The 22,004-nt window shown below is 40.7% G+C and overlaps 2 protein-coding genes across 4 annotated transcripts in view; one reads left to right on the forward strand and one right to left on the reverse strand.

Moving 5' to 3' along the window:
• Positions 1–22,004, forward strand: part of LOC311597496 (olfactory receptor 7D4-like) — a gene marked incomplete at both ends in the record, with an annotated part of 336,911 nt that overhangs the window by 151,796 nt on the left and 163,111 nt on the right. The gene's annotated exons all lie outside the window — the stretch shown is intronic.
• On the reverse strand, positions 7,246–21,637 carry LOC311598213 (zinc finger protein 431-like; the record flags this gene model as incomplete). Of its 3 annotated transcripts, XM_084783223.1 has the most annotated exons (5): positions 21,471–21,501; positions 16,499–17,112; positions 11,380–11,506; positions 11,127–11,187; positions 7,246–9,488 (listed from the first exon to the last, which is right to left on the reverse strand). In XM_084783223.1, exons 3-5 carry the CDS (start codon positions 11,411–11,413, stop codon positions 8,312–8,314), a joined length of 1,272 nt encoding a protein of 423 aa, XP_084639349.1. In that variant the 5' UTR covers positions 11,414–11,506; positions 16,499–17,112; positions 21,471–21,501. The 3 variants fall into 3 exon arrangements, with proteins under 3 accessions (XP_084639349.1, XP_084639348.1, XP_084639350.1); XM_084783222.1 differs by lacking the exon at positions 16,499–17,112 and having other exon boundaries at positions 21,456–21,630; XM_084783224.1 differs by lacking the exons at positions 7,246–9,488; positions 16,499–17,112 and having other exon boundaries at positions 11,123–11,187; positions 21,456–21,637.

Below are 22,004 nucleotides of genomic sequence, written 5' to 3' on the forward strand. Positions count from 1 at the left end.
TCTGCCTGTATGTAATACCTGCACAACAGAAGAGGGCACTGGATATCATTATAGATACTTGTGAGCCATCATGTGGCTGCTGAGAACTGAACTCAGGACCTTCGGAAGAACCTTCAGTGTTCTTAACCTCTGAGCCATCTCTCCAGGCAAAAAAATAAAAAATAAAAAAAATAAAATAAAATAAAATAAGCAAGAAATAATATATGACAAAAAGGCTTGATCATTTGAATTAATGTGATTAATTTTGCCATGGACCATCTCAGTAGGGTATAGGTCCTTGGGAATGGGAGTTCTCGAAGTGTCACTGCAAAAGGATTTGATGAGGTGACAAACAGAGACAACCCCAGAGGTAGTTTGAATCTGGATGTATTTTGTAGGCAAGCAGTCTAGGTTTTTATACACATTTTTTGAAACAGGGAGTGTGCTGTAGTTACATTTTCCATGGATTAGATTCAAGGGAGTCAGTGAAGCAATCAGGCATACACAGGACAAAGTATAAAATGCAAAGTGATAGTGTTGTCATTTTTTAATTACTGACTTGAAATGAAACAATACACAGTACAGAATATACAATAAAGACGTGTGTGTGTGTGTGTGTGTGTGTGTGTGTGTGTGTGTGTGTGTGTGTGTGTGTTTTGTCTGACAGTGGCTGCTAATACTCTCTGTGTTACTCTTTTGGGTCAGTGGCCAAAGATTTCAGAAGACTTCCCCTGCTCAATGCTGAGCTTTACTTTTTTCAGCATCATATATATTTCATTTATTCTAAATTCCAAAATGTATTTCTCTTTTTACATTTTGAAAAACTTTCACTTTAATAATCTTGTTGTGTCCTATACACTGAGAGCAGAATATATCACTTTATTCACACTTTAATTATAACAGATAAAAATCTTTGATGACAGAAAAAAATTGAAAATGACCCCTACACTGCATTGATGGCACACTGAAAATTTAGTGTTAAGCGCTACTGTATCACAGAAAAAAATCCAATTCGTCATGCATAAGTGTTATGTAGCATCCACAAGATTTAAAGGCATTCTAGAGAAACTGTTTATTCTATTGGAAATTATGTGGGTTTTTGCCCCTAAACTGCAAAAATGTGAGTGTATTACATTTTGGTTAATATTATTTTTAGAATAAAAGAAACACCTCTGAATCCTATCACAAACTCTTAGAGAAGATGTTTACGTTGGATCTTTAAAAATTATTTTGAAATTAGACCATGTGATATAAACTTGAGAATCACCTCCCTATCCAAAAGTTAAATACACCTAAAATAACATTAATTATAATGGATTCTAAGAGACCTTTCCAAATACTTTTTATGTGAATGATTTGGTAAATACAGATGCTAACTGAATCAGAAAGAGAAACTGTGCATGTTTTCCTTCATACTCTTGAATATAGGTTTAAAAAGCAGAAGCACAGGAAAACAGAAGGGAAGTGTTTGGTAAGATGAAGATGAGCAGAGAATGGTGGAAGGACCAAGCAGGACTAGAGCAGGTACTGGAGGAGGGAATATAACAAGTGCATGCCACACCTGCATGGACGAAACCTACTACTTTTGCAATTAACACATGCTAATATAAATTAAAATCCTCTTGCTTTCTGTCTAGTGCATTGATTATATCAGAAATCTTTGAATCCAGACTTAGAAAATTTTTGTTAATCATTAGTGTGTATATGAGAAATAAAGATTTGCTGTAATCTGAAGAATAGATTTCAGGCTTCGCAGATGTTTTTCTAACATGAATCTTCTAAGTTAAGTGTTTCTGTGGGCTTCCTACTTACAGGGTACTTGGAAGGCATTTGGTACCCATTACGGTGAGAATAATAGCATTTAAATCCAACTAAGGAAAATATATAGTAGTGTAAATATTATAGAAATATTCCCTGTTATAAAAAAAAAAGTACCTTAGGTTTTATGCTTTATTACAGAAAAAATCTTAGGTTTTTTTGCCACTGAAAATATTAACAAACTCGCCTACTGTATTTTTATCAGTGTTTTATTTTAACGAAAACAAATGAATGGGGTTTTTTTTTCTGAAAAAGGTTTGACTTTCTTATTGTGATTGTTATTTCCCCAGATGTCACTTTTTTCATAACAGCCTCCTGTCTAATTGCACTTTGAATGCAGTTTTTCACATACAGAGAAAAAATTTCAAATTCCCATGTTCATCTTACATTGCTGAATAGCCTAATGACATGGCTCCCGCCTCCTGATGGTGACCACTATGTTTATAGGAAAATTTTACAGGGCTAGTCTTGTAAAAAATAGTAATAATAATTTATGCTTGTCGAAGCTGTGATGAAATTTCCTCTACCTCGAATGTACCCTGTCAGCTGGGCCGAGATGGGCCTGTGCAGTTGGGCTATTCTTCAAAAATTGCTGATTGTTGCAAAATATTTCGTTACCTCACCTATTGCTACAAGGTAATGGGTCAGAAGATTAAACAGTCTAACTACTAAGCTCTGCTTTTGTATGAAACACCTGCTCCCTTGGATGGCGAAGCCACCAGCTGAACATTTGTTAAATAATCAAGCCTTGCTCACACCCAGACAGGATATGAGTTGATTCGGATCCCCCAAATTATCGCTTTGTGGGTTCTGACTCTATAATCCTTTGGCCAACAAAAGCTGGGACCTTACCTAGGGAACTGTCTCTGGATTGGTCCTGGCCAGTCTCTTTTTAATTAAAAAAAAAAAAGCCTCTAATTTACTAAAACCAAAACCTTAAGTGTATTTATGAATCCCTGATAGACTCCACAAACACAAAACACTTTTCTGTCAATTCCCGTGTTTCCTTGGCTGAATCCCTGCAGAACAATGTATTTCTCACTCTAGGTCGTAGACTTGAGTTCCCTTGTCTGACTGTTCTGGGTAGCGTTTCTCAGATGGTGCTTAGCTTCACGGAAAGCACAGTCCTTATACCCTCTCTGTGGTGTTCAAAGGGATACTCTGGTTCTATCCCCACCCACTGTGGCTTTCATTAGGTCAACAAACTTCCCTTGTAATCCTACTTAGAGAGATTTTGGGTTTGTTTTGTTTAAATCATTAATGGCTGTTCATATTTTTTTTTCAATTTTTCTGTCATTTTAGACAATTGTAACATTTACCCTTTTAATTTAACAAGATTAGCTTTGTGTGTTAGAAAGAGCTGTAGTATAGTCATGATTCTTTTTCTTAACCCACTTTTGGATTTTACTCTTCATTTGCATATCTCGTTGAATCATGTCACCATATTCCTGCCTTTCCTCTAATTTGTCATTTTTCTTCTTTGCTAGTTTGTTTGAGACAAGTTGTGGTTATGTAGCCTTCATTGGCCTTAATCTTGCTATGTTTCCCAGTCTGGATTTGAACTTAAGATCTTTCTGTCACAGCCTCCACATTGCTGAGATTACAGTCATGTACACCACACCTAGCTTTTACTTTTCTGGTTAAGTATCAAAGATCCCCGGCATGTTAAAGTCTGTTCTGGTTGTCCACGTGAAGGCTTTGAAGGATTTGTAATTATATGGATCCATGTGCCTGTGCCTGACTTCCTCCCTCCCTCACCCTGTGTGTGTGTGTGTGTGTGTGTGTGTGTGTTTCTGTGTGTTTGGCTGTGTGTATATGTTCCTAGGAATAAAGTCATAGTTTCACACAGGCTAGGTGAATGTTTTACCAAAAAACATATTCTCCCAATGGATTCATGTTTTTTGAATGTATGAAAGAACTTGTTAGAAAAATAGCCTGTTTCTAGTATTTTCTTTCTGGAGGAGCCACTGTGACTCCTTGTTCACTCTCTTGTGGCTATATAACTGCTTCTTTTTTTCCCTCTTTTTGCCTTTGTTATGTTATATTTTCTAAAAATTTGTATATTTTCTATAAATTTTCAAACTGCTAGGCATATTTAGAAATAGCATTGTTTTCCTAAAATTATTTCAAAAATTGATTAACAATAAATTGATTTAGTGTTGAATTCTGTATGTCTAAAGTTTCATTAGATTTGTAAGTCAGCTTTAAACGAGTTAAATAATAAATGCTGAAAATGCCAAATTTTATATATTTTTTGAACAAATAAAGGGCTAGTTTTGTTGGGTTCATCTTGCCCTGTGTAACTTTGTGTATCAAGCAAGATGAACCAAAAACAAAAAACAAAAAAAACAAACAAAAAAACTAGGCTTTTAATTGTTCAAAATACGTAAATAGACAAAGATCTTCAAGTATTCTTTTCGATGCATAAAACTTCTCTACAGATATTAAGAACCCCATCGATAACTTGGGGTCACGAAGCAATACAGGTAGAGCTGAGCCAGGCCAGGTGGCGTTTGTTTTTTAATTCTAGCACCTGTTACCCTATCAAGCCCACTGCTTTCTCTCTTCTTTAATTACTTTTGTGGAGTCCACCCAGCTGTTTGCTCTTCCCTGTCACATTCCTGATCCTACAAGTGTTCCCAACCCAGGGAGACCAGACCCTCCCCCTCCATCTCAGTCAGGCTGCCCTGAACCCCACTCTGCACAGCCTGTCCAGATTCTTGCTGCCAGCCAAGGGCAAACCTGGATATATGAGGACATTGCACCCCGATATCTGAGTCCCAGAGTGAATTCTGTACCCTTCAGATAAAAGACAGGCAGTCTGACTTCCTAGCTTGGAATACAAGCCTCCTGGGCCAAAAAAAAACGCAAAAGACAACCAACATCCTAAATTCTGATTTCTTTTGGTTCCATTCACAACACAAAATACTAAATATAAGACACAATGTCTTGCATTCAAATCCCATCCATAGCTATATTCCCTTTAAAAAAAAAAAGCAATTTAAGTAATGTTCAAAATTCAAAACCCAGGGTCAAAAACAAGATTGATGAATGGAAGCAAAATGATTGATGAGCATGGAAATGGCTAAAGAAAATGGGGACTACGTAGAATGAGAAAAATAATTGAAAGAAATAGTTAGAATCATCATAAAATACCAAAACTGAGCTGAAAGAGGAAGTGAATAATAAAATAAATCTAATGAACCAAAGAGATCACGTAGGAGACAGAATCATCAGATTTAAAGACAGGGTAGAAGAGATGGATAATTTAACCACCAAAAATATATTTAATTAAAATAAAATGCTCCCTGCAAATAATACTAGATAAAGGTGAAAGTGTAATTCTGACTGTGCTTTCTACACGTACATGAAATATTTTAAATCTGATAGTTACTCACACTGGAGACGTTTACTGGAAAGCTGAATAATCATTTTTTACACTACGCAAATTAGGCGGCCCTAAAAAAGCTTTATATTTCCCTCATAGACCACCACTGTGAGAAGTCAAGTGTCTGGAATTACACTACTAGCAATACTGACACGGAGAAAGACATTTCAGAACTCAGGATTTTGAAAGAATGGAGGGGTCTCAGCAAGTCAGTGGTCCCTTTACTCACTGCCAACAGACTGGTGCTGAACTCTTACTGCACTGCACCACATTCACCGCTACACACACTACACATCTATGACACAGCACAACTGTAGAAATAAGAGAAAAAATGCTGAAGTAACATGGGTCTCCCAGAGATCAAGCTCACATCATCAGGCTTAGAAGCCGCCAACATTACAATGCGACAAGTCTGGCATCCATTTGTGGTTCTGAGAAAAGTGTCAGGAACAAGCGTTTTCCCCTAAGAATAAACTTAATACGTTAAAAAGGAGAGAGAGCAGTATACCGTTTTTCGCTGCAAATAGAATTTATTATTCAAATTGTCCTGTGCTTCCTCTGTCCGTGGAAGAAAATATGCTTACAATCTGAAAAGACGACAGTACTTTACAGATGTCATGTTTCACTCGTCTTATTTGAGCATCAGTGACACGGCTCAGTGCAAAAAATCTGTGGTAGGCAAGGCTGGCAACCTGACCTTGATCACGATATATAGATGGCCAAAAGCAGATCCTGCAAAGTTGTCTTCCAGTCTCCACATATCTATGTGCCTAAAAACCCATGATCTCATTGTACAAACACATGAAGGAAAAATTAATAAATCTCACTGCTGTTACATTATCTAGCATATCTAGATAAATCCCTTAAATGGCACTAGTTTACAATAAATTGCCGAACAGTAACTAATGGGGATCCAAAGAAGCATGGAACATCAAATAATATATGCATATCCATAGCACCTCAAGCTGTGTTGTGACATGTACAGTCGGCTGCTGATTATCCTACGTTATTTACATCTCCACCAAATAGATGAACATGGTGCTTTGGATATGCATATGAAGTATGTATGTAATGTTGTTTATATTCACTTCTAGTAAGCATTTTAATACTAACATTGTTAAAACATTTGGCAAAAAAAAAAAAAGGACACCCTGGGGGTACATCTTCTGTCTTTGGACCTGTACTTGGGAGGCTGATGCATGAGCATCAAGAGTTCAAATGCAGCCTTGACTAAAGACTGACATCCAAGTCATCTCAAAGAAATCGGTGAAGTTATAAAAAGCAAAACCAGGAGCAACAACCCACCATCCTTTCACACTCACTCTTTACCTCAAAAGTATGGCCATACCCACTCAGCCTGATATCCAATTAAACAATGGACCACTAAGATGGTGGGCACCCTATTCTACACAATGCAGCAGACAACTAACTATCCATAACCAAGTCAAAGCACAACAGAAGAGGAAGAGAAGTCACAAAAGGAATATGAGAACAGCCTAATAAGCTTCTACAAATAAATTTGCCACACTTATAGCAAACTTCAGTACCTGTTCTAAATGTTTCAAAATACAAATCACAACCACAACTGGTGAACTCCACCACTTGGGTGAACATGGTAAATGATTTACTTCCTTCAAGGCTATGATAAAGAGATAAGACAATTTTTTTTTCCTGAAATTGAAGACAACTATTATGTCTACAAACTTTAAAAAATTACTAGCAAGGATAGTGTTTCGCCTTGTATAAGTTCTTTCCTGTGTCCTAACATCCAGATCATATAAAAAAAAAAAACACTTCAAAATATTTACAGGGCTAGAGACATGGCCAAGGAGTTAAGACAAATTCATTCCTAGGAGCAACATCAGGGTTTAGACAACGTCCAAAAAGATCCATGGATCTAATCTTCTTGGACACCAGCACTCACATGCATAAACCCACACAGAGGTGACACACTGATTTCACATAATTAAAATGAAAGAAATTGGTTTTGTAAATTTTATTTTATTAATTTATTCATATTAAATCTAAATGGTTATCGCATCCCTTGTATCCTCCCATTCCTTCCTCCCTCCCATTTTCCCCTTACTCCCCTCCCCTATAACTGTGACTGAGGGGGACCTCCTCCCCCTGTATATGCTCATAGGGTATCAAGTCTCTTCTTGGTAGCCTGCCATCCTTCCTCTGAGTGCCACCAGGCCTCCCCACCCAGGGGACGTGGTCAAGAAATTGTTAAAGAAATAAATTTTTACTCATGACTGTTTTTCTCATATTACCATCCATCCCTGTAATGCGGGTGTTGAAGCTTGTAGCAGAAAGCAACCAAGTAGGGGTGAAGTCAGAAACATCAATCTGTCAGCTGGTGGTTTCACTTGGGAAGATTTGGGAAAATCTGTCCTGCTGGAGGCAACACATCACTGGGGGCGAGCTTGAGAATTTCCATCTGCACAACATTTCTAGTTTCTAATGTTGCAGGCTGAGTGAACTTCAAGCTTCCTCCTTTTACGGCCGTGTTTGACAGGTGTTGCCATGACACTTTCATGGTGACCCCATAACCCTCCGGAACCATCAGCCAAATTAACCACCTTTACAAGATTCCTTAAGACAGAAAAGGCACTAATGCACATGCGTGAAGTTTTACATCTGGGTGAGCTATGTCATGTAATTGAAGAGAATTATGAAATCTAAAAGGATTACCCTATCATTTACATTTGTAGAATTTTTGTCAACGTGAGTTTTCAGGAACAAAATGAAGGGGGATGTCTTCGTACATGAATAGACTGTGGACATTTGTTGTTTTTTCTTTCTCCACAAGAAATAATCTTGTATAACTTAATACGTGTTGGGTGAAAGTCTTTCCAAATTCTTTACAGTCATAGGATGCATTCAGTATCAGCCCTTTCAGGGCCTCAAAGACTACTCTGATACGCAAAGATTTTAACAGACTCATCACACACTAAAGGTTTTACTCTTGTATAAAAAGAGCATGAAGTGTAAAATTTTACCACATTGACTACATTTATAGGTTTTCTCTGCAGTATGGCTTTTTCTCATGATTTTTGAAGACTACTGCTACATGCACAGGCTTAATTCTATAGCTCACATTTATTCATTATGCTTTCTTTTATGTTATAGGAGTTCACTGTGACATGAAAAGGCTTTACCATATGGATCACATCCATAGGGTTTCTCTGCAGTATGTGTCCTTTTATGTATTCGGAGATTACTGTGATATGCAAAGACTTTTCCACATTGCTTGCATTCATAGGGTTTTTCTCCAGTGTGTGCTCTTTTATGAATGTGGACATTATAAAGACGTGCAAAGGCTTTTCCACATTCAGTACATTCATAGCGTTTCTCTCCAGTATGTGTCCTTTTATGTATTTGGAGATAACTGTGATATGCAAAGGCTTTACCACATTGCTTGCATTCATAGGGTTTTTCTCCAGTATGTGTTCTTTTATGATTTTGGAGATAACAAAGACGTGCAAAGGCTTTTCCACATTCAGTACATTCATAGGGTTTCTCTCCAGTGTGTGTCCTTTTATGTATTTGGAGATAACTGTGATATGCAAAGGCTTTACCACATTGCTTGCATTCATAGGGTTTTTCTCCAGTGTGTGCTCTTTGATGAACGTGGAGATCACAAAGACGTGCAAAGGCTTTTCCACATTCAGTACATTCATAGGGCTTCTCTCCAGTATGTGTCCTTGTATGTCTTTGGAGATACCTGGGACACGCAAAGGCTTTACCACATTGCTTGCATTCATAGGGTTTCTCTCCAGTGTGTGTTCTTTTATGAATGTGGAGATCATGAAGACGTGCAAAGGCTTTTCCACATTCAGTACATTCATAGGGTTTCTGTCCAGCATGTGTCCTTTTATGGTTTTGGAGGTAACTGGACCATGAAAAGGCTTTACCACATTGCTTGCATTCATAGGGTTTCTCTCCAGTATGAGTTCTTTTATGTCTTTGGAGACAAGTACGACGTGCAAAGGCTTTACCACATTCATTACATTCATAAGGTTTCTCTCTGGTATGAATTTCTTCATGTTTTCGAAGATGACTGTGATGTGCAAAGAATTTCCCAGGCTGATTACATTCATAGAGTTTCTCTCTAGTGTGTGTTTTTTTATGTATTTGGAGACTATACTGTTGTGAAAAGGCTTTATCACATTGACTACATTTGTAAGGTTTCTGTACAATATGAATTCTTTCATGCCTTTGAAGACGACTGGGATATGCAAATGCTTTAAGCCATTGAGTATATTCAGAGGGTTTCTCTCCAGTATGGCTTTTTTCATACCTGTGAAGACAGTTGGCATATATTAAAACTTTACTACATTCATTACACTGATGAATCTTTTTATCTGTATGAGTTAATCTCACAAATTGTCTAAGTATAAAAAGGAACCAGATCTTAAAGGTTCTATCCCTTAGTTTACATTCATAGTGTTCCCCTAAATTATAGGTTGTTTTTCATCTTTAAAAATACATGTAAGCATTTATTACATGGCTCACATTTATAGCATGCTTTTCTTATATGAGGTTTTCCCCATTTTTGAAGAGAACTAGAAGAACTCAGACCTTAGCTACACTGATTACATTAATAAATTTTCCTATAGTATGAGTCACACTGCATTTGCAAATTGAACCAGGACAAATGGAATAATTTCCACATTCCTAGCACCTCAAAGGGATTTTCTGCAGTGTGAGATTGTTAATGCATTACCAATGAAGTTGGAAAACCAATTGATTATAAACTTGTATCACATCCAACAAATCTACACTAACTGGGGATGACTACATAACTTCTAATTGTTCTGCAAGAAAGAGGGCTACTTTGCCTCTTTCAATATCCCTTATACACACGTGGCTTGTATTCATCGTGACAAGGGGTACATTATGAAAGGAAGGATTATTCAAACAATTTGCTTTCTTGTTCATCATAAACATGTGGAATAGGGATTAAGGATTCTCCACCACAACTATGGAGCTAGTGCTTGCTATTTTGTGTGTTCTTCTTCCTTCCACCCTTTTCCACCCTTAACTCTACCCTTTCCAACTTCCTGATGCTAGAGAAGAAAGAAAAGGGGAGAGAAAAGAAAGGAGGCAACATTATTGTTGGACTATTTACTGCTGATTAGGGGCGTCCAGTTCCCTGAGTAAGGTTTGATATTCACAGTCAGGATACTTATGTCTTTTTGTTGTTTCTTTTTGTGCACAAAAACCTAACAAACCACAACCAACAGCAAACACCCACCAACAAAGGCCCACCCTGAGTCTTGGGCCTTTAGCATTTAAATAATACCCTCAGAAACCCCCCCAGAATTCCAAATATCACCCAATTGTAGAAATTATCTCCCACTGGCAAAATCACACCCCTTGTAGAACATAAGGCAAAGCACAGTCAGACGCTGTGGACAATCTGACGTAGTCCATACCCAACACCGGAGGTTAAAACGGAAATATGTTCTTATATTTCTGGGCTTTTTAAAGAAATCAAAATTCCAAATTTGCCATTATATAACCTTTTCACGTCTCAAAAACTGCCCTCTTACTAAGTTTAGTAACACTACTACAATTATATGAATAACGTCAGGTTTTAGAGATGCATTTATCACTTATTCAATGTTTATACCTTTTGCAGAATGAATGGTATAAGACTAAACAGATTGGGATTTCTACAGTGTGGCTCTAATGAGATTATGATTCAAATTGTGATAACTATTAGGGCATTGTTTCCATGTCTTCTTTCTTCAATGAATGCCTTAAAAACACAAGTCAAATTCCTGACATTGAGGCACATGGTTATTTGAGAATTTAATAATCATCAATACATGTAAGGCTGCACTTATTTATACTGCTGTTTTCCTTAAAATTTCTAGGACATCTCAGAATTTCCTCAGAAGGATATTTGTGTCAGCTTACACATGACAATTACCTTCCTTGTCTTCTAGAACTTTGGCATTGTTCTCCAATATTGTGGTCTTTCCAATTATAGCCTATAATACAATACCAGAAAACATATGATATACTTTTAAAATCATGAAAATTCAAATTACTATATTCAATGAACCTTAGAACCATTCCTGATCTATCCATCTTATTCTCAATTAAAATTCTATAAGAGCATAAATAATGAAGAAAAAGTTGTCCTCTTGTTTTAAAGGGGGAAAGAAAATCCATACTCTTACCTACAGCAGTGAGGTTCCTGTAGGTCTCCAGCATCACATCTTTGTAGAGATTCTTCTGGGAAGGATCCAGCAAAGCCCACTCTTCCCGAGTGAAGTTCACATGCACATCATCATAGGTCAATGAATCCTAAAATATTCCGTATATGTGTAAACAGAAATCATGATACGGACAACATAGGACATGTAGATTTCATTGACAATATATTCATAATGCTGGTGCATTCCCTACTTATTTCTGAGACACAAGTTCTACTGTAATCATCAAGTCATTTTAGAAGGATTTTACTGCACTCTCTGAATAGAATGTAGCCTTGCAAGGGAAACGCCAATTAACACACATAGAAAGAAACAAAAAGGCAAATCAACAGTACTGAGTACACATCAGAGAAACTGTATGAACACTTACTAAGTACAATAAAAATGAACAAGCTGAGTGTACTGGGTCACGCCTTTAATCCCTAAATTCAGGAGACAGAGGCAGATGTATCTCACTGAGTGGGATGTCAGCCTGGTCTATGCACTGAGCTCTAGAACAGACAAGAGTTACATATGAATATCCTGCCTTCCCTTCAAATTTTAACCAAACAAACCATAAAGACAGAAGTTCCTCAAAAGAATTATACCTTCCCTCATGTTCACAATTCATCTTCCAGAACCTGAGGTGCCCCAGTTTAAACTGTAACATGAATAAGATCTTAGTAAAAGAAAATGCAGGTTTAAACAGTTACCGATGGACAGATAAAAATTTTAGCCATGCAAATGTTGATCATAAATAAACAGCCCAGGGCAGAAGTAGTGGCTCAACAGTGAGAGCTCTTGCTGGCCCTGGAATTAAGTGGGCTCAATTGCCAGTACTTACATGGGGGAATACAAGGAGCCATTACTCAATGTTCAGGGGTTCTGAGGGTGTCTTCTGACTACTGTGAGGACCAGGCACACAGGAGGTACATATTCACGCATACAGGAAAAACGCTCATACTCATTCCAACATAAATTCAAAACAAACACAATAGGGAGAAAGAATATTAAGCACCTGATGTCTAATGACTCAGAAGCCTCAGGCAGTATTAATGTCATGAATACATGCTTTCCTGGGAAATGAATACTCTGCCGAATTTCAAATTTCATGATGCGGTTGAGGTTCATCACAAAATCATATGCCTGACATGTACAAAAACCTATGCTGCAGGCCCATCAGTCAATAATATAAAAGGGGGGCTGTGTTGACCCAGGACTCGAGAGCCAGAGCCAGGTTAATCTCTAACTTTGAGGCCTAAGTAGTCTACATGCCTACAGTGGGGACAGACAGGGATATACAGAGAAACTTCGTCTTCAAAAACAAAAACAAAAAAATTAAATCTACGAAAAAAGTAGACTATCAAAATATCTTAGCACTGAACAGCAATTGCTTCTACTGTATCTTCCATGATTTAAGGATAGAGTCTATAATGGTGAAGGCATGGTTGCATGAGAACGAAGCTTACTGATGAGTTTCAACCACAACACAGTAGACACAAAGAACAGGAAATGGGTTGAGTCGGTAAACCCTCAAATCCCATCCACAGTAAGGAATTTCATCTAAAAAGGCTTCTCCTGAAAAAGCTTCCACAAGCTCCCCAAAGAAAGCCAGCAAGGAGAGACAGGTGTTCAAAGACATCATCCTATATGAGAGCTTTTTTATTAAGCCAACTACATTCTGACCCTGGTCACCACAGGTCCACGGTCATCCCCTGATGAAAATGCATTTCGTCTAACTTCGATGATCCTCAAAGTCTGCCAGAGCTCTACAGTATTCAAATGTCCAGAGGGTTTTCTTGTTGGTGGTGCTGGTTTTTTCTTTCTTTCTATCTTTCTTTCTTTTTTTTTTTTTTTCCTTTTTTCTTTTTGTTTGTTTGTTTCCATTTTCAGGGGGTTTGTTTTGTTTTATTTCATTTTTTTCATTCAAGGCAGTCTCTTGTTTGCCACAACTTGTAAAATTAGAAATCAAAGTCTACCTTTCTAGAATACAATGGCACAGAATGCCCATTCCCATCCCAATTGAGAGGAATAAGTACACAGTGAGGGAAGATTGGACCAAAGCCAGAGACCCAGGAAGTCAAACACCAAATCCTGTAGCTCCGTCTCAGACACTGGGAACATCAGTTGTAAAGGGCTTAGCTGGTCCTATCCATGCAACTTCTGCTATGCCCCTCAGTTCTGTTACTACCACTACTTCTATGCAGCTCTGTATGGCAGATGTCTCATAGCTTGGGGATCTCAACATCTTGTAACCGCGGCTTCAGCCTCATAGTTTCATGCAATGAACTCTCACAGTCTTCTCATTGGGGCTCTGATCAGTGAAACAAGATGGCTGAGGCTGTGATAAACTGAAACCAAAGGGTGAAAATCCATGACCCTATCTTTTGCATCTCTCTTGTTTCCAAAACCAGCACAACATGGGTGTTCCTGCCAAGTTTGGCTTGCCTAAGTTGGGATGGACCCCACTATGTTTGGAGCAGTCACAGCAGGTTTTGTATGAAGTTATTTCCTGGGACTAGGAATCACTTTGCCTACTCCTTCACTAATTGAAGGCTTAGGAGGGACTCTTTGGGCACCATCTTAGACTTTGAATCCAGAGAAAGTTCTTTCTCTTTAATGGTGATATTCTTGAATTTCAATTCATGCCTCTGTTTCAGCACTTGACTGTCATCTGAAACTATCTGTTTTTCCTCAGTAATAAGCCAGAGATTTTGCATTTCTTTTTTACCCCACTTGTTGCTTCTTTTCACTGTAGTCCTGAATGAGTCACTACTAATAACTATCCGACAGATTCATTACTCCATCTAAGAAATCAGCTCATTTCAATTCTTCCTTACTCAATTTCTCAGAGCATGGACAGAATAAGAAAGATTTTGGGCCAAAATATCACACAAATTACTTCAAGATTAATTTTTCAGATTCTACTTTACATTGAAATCCTTTGATCTTGACTTCCTCTTTCTCCAATGTTCCTGGTTCTACAAAAACAGCTGACTAAGCTTTCTGTACAGCTTTCTATGCCTTGTGCCATCTAAAGTCCTCGAAAAGACAATATTTCTGGTTACGTCCAGCAGAAAAATCACTTTTTGCATACCATTTGTACACCAAGTGCATCAGATGCATACACTAAATATGTGCAATTTTACATTACATATAACAATTCAACATGACTTTGAACTAATTTTCGTTCATATCTTTGAAAATCCCAACACATTGCTCTCAGAGTTTATTCCACATGCTAATACACAATCCCATGTCACATTCAGTTTCACTGTTTGATTCTGGAGCATGTTTTATTTTCCCTCTTTTTGTCTTCTCAAATAAATGATATTTAGTGGGATAGCTCTTATGAGACAATAACAATGTGTTCTGTGTCACTCAACTTTACACTGACGTCCTCTGTCTATGGTTTTGTATATTACTCCATATCAGTTTCAGTGTCAAGCACTCACTGTCTTTTGCTAAATAAGATATCATTACATAGAATGAGATCTTTTATGCTTTTATACAACTGTAAACAGCACCATTAAAATGATGCATTTCAAAAAAAAAAGAAAGAAAGAAAAAGAGAAGGAAAGATGTTGGCAATATTCAACCCAAAGGAAAATTTTTGCAATTTATAACCTTATTCCAAAGTTATGTGACATGTGATAAAACTCAGAATTCCCATTAGGAGTATGAAGAAATATAATGTGCTTTGACACAATTTGATTTCTGCACTTACCACAAAGCTACAGCAACCAAGAATGTGTACAATATGTGTGAAAGGATAAAATGATGTAGAGAGAAGGCAAGAGCATAAGCCCCAAGATATATTCAAATTTCACCAAAAGGCCTGAGGAAACTGCTGCAGGAAAAAGGTGAACTTGACCAGTGTAACCTGTGATTGTTATGTGTAAAGAAATTAAATACAGACTTTGCACCTCCCACAAAATAACTCAAAGTGACCTCTAAATTGTGTTTCTGGCCCACGAGCTACTACTGTTCTTTCTTTCAGACTGAGAGGCTCCATGCTCTCCAACTCTCTCTGGAAATGGAGATGTGTTCAGGCAAACTGAGACTTACTGATAGCTACACACAAAAGAAAGTTGAATGGTATTTTAATGCCTGCTTCCTGCCACATGGATTCTGGCACAGGGTGTAGAATACACACTATGCATTTGCACAGTGCCAGGTATACCTGAAAAACCTCTGTAGTTCATTAATTCATTTTAGTTTCTCACCTATTTGTAAAATTTATCAAACAAAACTAAATGTGGAAAGTAATACTTAGGAGTTCTAGAAACTATACCTATACCTGAAGTATTCCTGCCTGTCTTCCCATTGCACACTGAAAGCAACCCCTATGTATACATACTGGGTAGTGATAGTAAAAGCACCATAGTTTTACATTGCCAGGGCTGCAGGGCCTCGCCCTCCCCACGGAATCCACACTCACGGAGGCTCATAGGCCAAGAGCCTCTGCCCAGATCACCACATGGATGAAAAGAGCAGTCTGGATCACAGTCCATCTCAGTCCCAACAGATTGGACTCTTCTAGTCAGCCAATCTGCTCTTCTTTGTCCAAGTTCACTGGCCTCCAACCTCACCAAGGCATGGCCTGCGGTCTCCCCACACAAATCATGGCATGGCCTGCAGTCTCCCCACACTAATCATGGCATGGCCTGCGGTCTCCCCACACTCACCATGGCATGGACTGCGGTCTCCCCACATTCACCATGGCATGGCCTGAGGTCTCCTCACACTCATCATGGCATGGCCTGAGGTCTCCCCACACTCATCATGGCATGGCCTGTGGTCTCCCCACACTTATCATGGCATGGCCTGAGGTCTCCCCACACTCATCATGGCATGGCCTGCGGTCTCCCCACACTCATCATGGCATGGCCTGTGGTCTCCTCACACTCACCATGGCATGGTCCGCGGTCTCCCCACACTCATCATGGCATGGCCTGTGGTCTCCCCACACTCACCATGGCATGGCCTGCAGTCTCCCCACACTCACCATGGCATGGCCTGCAGTCTCCCCACACTCACCATGGCATGGCCTGCAGTCTCCCCACACTCATCATGGCATGGCCTGCGGTCTCCTCACACTCACTATGGCATGGCCTGCGGTCTCCCCACACTCATCATGGCATGGCCTGAGGTCTCCCCACACTCATCATGGCATGGCCTGCGGTCTCCCCACACTCATCATGGCATGGCCTGCGGTCTCCCCACACTCATCATGGCATGGTCTGCGGTCTCCTCACACTCACTATGGCATGGCCTGCGGTCTCCCCACACTCATCATGGCATGGCCTGCGGTCTCCCCACACTCACCATGGCATGGCCTGTGGTCTCCCCACACTCACCATGGCATGGCCTGTGGTCTCCTCACACTCATCATGGCATGGCCTGTGGTCTCCCCACACTCACCATGGCATGGCCTGTGGTCTCCCCACACTCACCATGGCATGGCCTGTGGTCTCCTCACACTCATCATGGCATGGCCTGTGGTCTCCCCACACTCACCATGGCATGGCCTGTGGTCTCCCCACACTCACCATGGCATGGCCTGTGGTCTCCCCACACTCATCATGGCATGGCCTATGGTCTCCCCTCACTCACCATGGCATGGCCTGTGGTCTCCCCACACTCATCATGGCATGGCCTGTGGTCTCCCCACACTCACATGGCATGGTCCGCGGTCCTCCTCACAGCGCCTTACAGCTGCATCAGAGGAGAATCCTGTTAAGAACCTGCCGGCCACCTCTCCCTGGCGTTCCTGGTTGCTAGGCCTGCCCAGAGTCCCCCATTAGCTTGGACCACCATTTAGAACTCTGGACAGTAGCAGCTCCGCTACTGAGGATTCTAGACCAAAGGACTCAGACAGCAAGGCTTTCCCACCCTCGCCCTTCTACCGTAGGGTCACCTGACACTTTGTGGCTAATGCCTACTACTGCCAAAGCAGAAAAGATCTCACCTTCCTTCCTTCCCCTGTGTGTGTGTGTGTGTGTGTGTGTGTGTGTGTTGTGACTACAACTTCAAAGTGAGTCAGTTAACTCAACTCCCTCATATGTCCCTCTTCATTTTTAACTTACCTCTAAAAGCCATGGATGACAGAGGACACTCACTCATAGGTCTTTCCCCTGCTCACACCCAGACAGCACCCAGCCTGGAAGGGGCTGCAGGACCCTCTTCCAGGCACTGGGTAGCAGGGGCAGAATTAGGTGTTCAAAGCAATTCCAAATTACACAGGATATTGCAAGCCTGAGCCACAGAAGACATTGCTCTGAACAGAAACAAATACTCAAAGTACTTGAGAAAAAGAAATGAAAGTCTTCATAACCAGGAGAATAAATACACAAGAGGTTAAAGCAGGGCTGCATTAAAGACAATAAAATTTAAAAAGTAACACCTACAGGTGACTTTTGGAAAAGATAATTATAAGCTACATTTAATTATATAACTGGAAAAAAAATACAGGCTATACTAACTTTGCAAGAGGTCAGGCCACTCTCTGGTAGAGGGAGCATCATTAATAAGATACTGCCTGACCTTGCCTCTATGTGCAAGGGTAGCTGCCGAGACCAGTACCTGACACACCGAGCTACAGCCAACGGTCTATGTCTCAAATTTCTCAGCTGACTTAGCTGTGTCAGTGCGGTCTACACATACCTACATAGAACACTCCCCTTAACTGGAAATTCAGCATTCATTGGATCAAGCCGACCTCCCCAAACTATACACACACCACCAACCTGATCTGTTTACATTCACATGCATAAAATAATACACGCTGGGAAATTACAAAATCATTTGCTCTACCTCAGTCAAGTCTTTCTTCATAATGGTGCCCCCTGCTGCTGACTTCCTTAACCTTCAGTCTGAGATCTAGCTACCGCCTACCCTGCTTCACCCTGCAGTGTACACAGGAAGCTGTTCCTCCTGTTCCGGTCTGAAGACAGAAGCCATGATCTGCAAGCAAATCCTTTCCCTGTTACTGCAATGGACACTTTATTACAGGACTCTAATGGGAAATTTTAAAACTCTGTTGTAGTACAGACTTCTAACTTAAGAACTTAGTTAGTTTAATCAAAAATAAAGCAAGGTCATTGTACTAGAGACCAACAGACTGGGCCCCTGAGTTAATACAGCTTGTCTCAGAAACAGTTTTCTAAAACGCTGGAGGTGTAGCTGTTCTAGAAGTAATATGCCTTTAAAGGAGAAATCACTTCGCACACATTTAAAAGCACAATTAAGAAAAATCTCTGTAAAAAATATCATGCATCAAACTCTGGTTAATGCCAAAAGAGTTGCCAACCTAGGACATATTTCGCATTCTACATATACTGTCATCTAGAAGTCTCTTTCAGGTTCAGGCCCCAGATTTTATGTTGAACAATTGAGGTAGGGACTAGAGCCTGCAAAAGTCTAGCCACTCAGACAGATGGGAGATGTTACACAGCAAAGATATTCTCAGAACTATTTCCTAAGCACACCGGTGCCCTAAAACATCAGGTCATATTTCAGCGACAGGGTCCTAAGTGGAAGGTCTCAGAGACTGCAAAAGTTAGGAAAACTAAAAGGTAGAAAAGTATAGAAGCTGGGGTGGGGAGATCTTGCAAAATGTATGTCTTATGCTCAGTAAGCTTCTTAAGGAAAACAGCATCTTTTATTTACTTCAGAGGGGAAATGGAAAGCAATGGGAGACATCTACAATGTCAGCATAGATGGATATCTACCAAGTCAATCATACAATGAGAGAGATAAACTCAGGAGGAGTCTAATAAAACAACACTGCACAAGGGGAACACAGGGTCTATCAGGAACATTACTGGGGGCTAGAGAGATGGCTCAGAGGATAAAACCACTGTCTGCTCTTCCGAAGATCCGGAGTTCAATTCCCAGCAACCATATGGTGGCTCACGTGGACCATCTGTACTGAGATCCAGTGCCTTCTTTTGGTGTGCAGGCCCACATGTGCGCAGAATACTGTATAAATAATAAATACATCTTTTAAAAAAAAAAAAAAGAACATTACTGACCAAGCCCACAGTGGCATTGTCACTGATAACCATACCCCCATGTGGTAGGAAGTAAGCCCCTCGCAAAAGCCCTGGCTTCAGACCTTTACCAACTCTCCCAAGCATATTTCTGGCTTTAGAGTAGAACCATTGCTTTTAAGGAAAGCTCCCAAAAACCTAAGCCCTGTTAGAGGCCAGCCTGGTCTACAAAGCAAGTCCAGGACAGCTAATGCTACACAGAGAAACCCTGCCTCAAAAAAACCAAAACCAAAACAAACAAACAAAAATCCTAGGCCCCAGGCTGTTATGGGCTTTACCAAGCATGTTCCTGAGATTAAGAAGAAGCTATATGCCTGGGCATTGTGGCGCACACCTTTAATGCCAGAATTCCAGAGGCAGAGGCAGGCGGATCTCTGTGAGTTCGAGGTCAGCCTGGTCTACAAAGCGAGTCCAGGACAGCCAAGGCTATAGAGAGAAACCCTGTCTCGAAAAATTTTAAAAAGGAGCTTTGTCATTCTCCATAAATGAGAACCTCAGGGAAAGAAAGCCTTGCTTGACTAGGCCAGCTCTCAAAACAACTATGCTGTTACTTTTCACATTATATCACCAGGTGTCTTGCCACAGGGGTGGAAGAACTATGCTTTTCTCAAGAAGAAAGCTGGGCCATTATGACAGACCAGGCCTTAGCGTTGGTTGTGACCCTGTTATGGCCTACTGAGCAGCTTGTATCAGAGCTGTCTCCTTTGTTTTGACTTGGAGCCATATTTCTGGACAATCCTGGTGAACAGACATGTGTGTTCTATCATCCTAATCTCTAACAGACCCAGTTAGCATACTACGTATCTGTGGGGTGTTTTAGAGGCCGTTCTGCCTCCGCTAAATTCTTCTTGGAGTGACTTAGTATTTTTCTTTCTTTCTTTTCCGTTTTAGAGACAGAGTTTCTCTATGTCACCTTGGCTGTCCTGCACTCACTTTGTAGACCAAGCTGGCCTTGAACGTACAGTGATTTACCTGCCTCTACCTCCCGAGTACTGGGATTAAAGGCGTGCTCGACCACGCCCGGCTGCAACTTACTATTTCCTAAGCATTGGTAAATCTTTTTCATCATCAATTCTACTCTTTTACATCAGAGCTTAATATTAAAGTGCTACCCAACAAAAGATTAACTCCAAATGGATCTTACAATTTGAAGTGCCAAAATTGATGCATATCTATATACATATTACATTCTACATTTAATGCTGTGGTCTGAGTGTTTGTCCTGCAGGTGACCCCACTCCTTCTTGCGTTTTGGGAAGGATCATGCACTGCCATAAAATGGGCTTGCCAGCACTCTCCAGAAACCCCACCGGAACAATTAAATACAATTAACATCCAATGCTCCTCTGAGATAAAAACAACTTCCCTGGAGATTCAGCCTCCTGGACCCAACCTGCTGGAAGGTCCACATTGCTGAGACTCACAACTTTCCCTGGAGATGCAGCCTCCACCCAACCTGCCTGAAGGACTGCATTCCTGAGACTCGCGACCCCCGCTTAGGGTTTTTTCCTTACTTCCCTGTGACCCCCCCACTCCTAATTATAGTTTTTCCTTATAAACCCATTACCCTTGAAGCTCCGGTATCATTCTCCTATCCTGCTGCGACAGGAAGAATAGTGATCCGAAGCTCCGAGCCCGTAATACAAGACCCTGTGTTTGTTGCATCGGTATCAAGTCCCGGCGGTCTTTGGCCGGGTGTGGGCGGCTGGGGAGGGGGCGTGTTTCGCGATCTGGGTAATCTCGGCATAACAAACTAAATGTTAAATGTCAAGAGCAGAAGACAGCAGAGAGTCTAGGGCTCTCCGAGTTTGGCCTCCTCCCAAGGGTGCTTCTACTCAAAAGCCTCTGTTCCAAAGGCTCTGCGCAGATACGGCCGCCAAAGTGAAGTTATTCGGATGCTAATGTCAATGCCGGGTCCAGGGATTTAGTACTGTTAGCAAATTGGACCTCACAGGAGGCCAGAGGTTTGCACCCACCCCGGGGAAGGACTCCGCTCTGGCTACTCACCCAGCTGCTCCTCACCGCTGTGGGCAGTGGCCACGGGTTCACCATGTTGAGATTTAGGAGCTCGCCTGAGCTCCCCTAAACAGCACTCAGCAGCAGCGCTCACAGCACATCAAACCAAAGGATCTAGCAGTTGAACAGAATGTGCGGCGTGGCTCCCGGAAGACCCGCCTTCTCTTCCGATTGAAGGCTCCACCTGGAGGCACCGATTGGCCAGCGAGTCTTGAGTGACATGAGGTTAGGGTTGTGTTAGTGTGCCGAAGGTTTAGGCTCCCAGTCCAGGGTCAGACCTTTTCCACGTCTGGAGAAATTTGCATGACAGTGGCAAGTGTGCCCACCCTTCTTTCTTCCAGCACCCAGTAGGTGTTTCCTCTTCCTCCTCCTCCTAGAATCAAGGTGACAGATCGCGCAATCCACTATTTAACTTGCAGGACAATGAACAATCTGAATCACAGGGGGAAAGGGTTCCAAGGATATAAACAATTAAAGAGAGATTTTAGGAAACAAAAAAAATTTTTTTTTCTTCTGAGACTTCATGCTGGGGTAAACTGC

The sequence above is a fragment of the Acomys minous genome (assembly GCF_964271855.1).
Source record: "Acomys minous genome assembly, chromosome: 5".
Lineage (NCBI taxonomy): Eukaryota > Metazoa > Chordata > Mammalia > Rodentia > Muridae > Acomys > Acomys minous.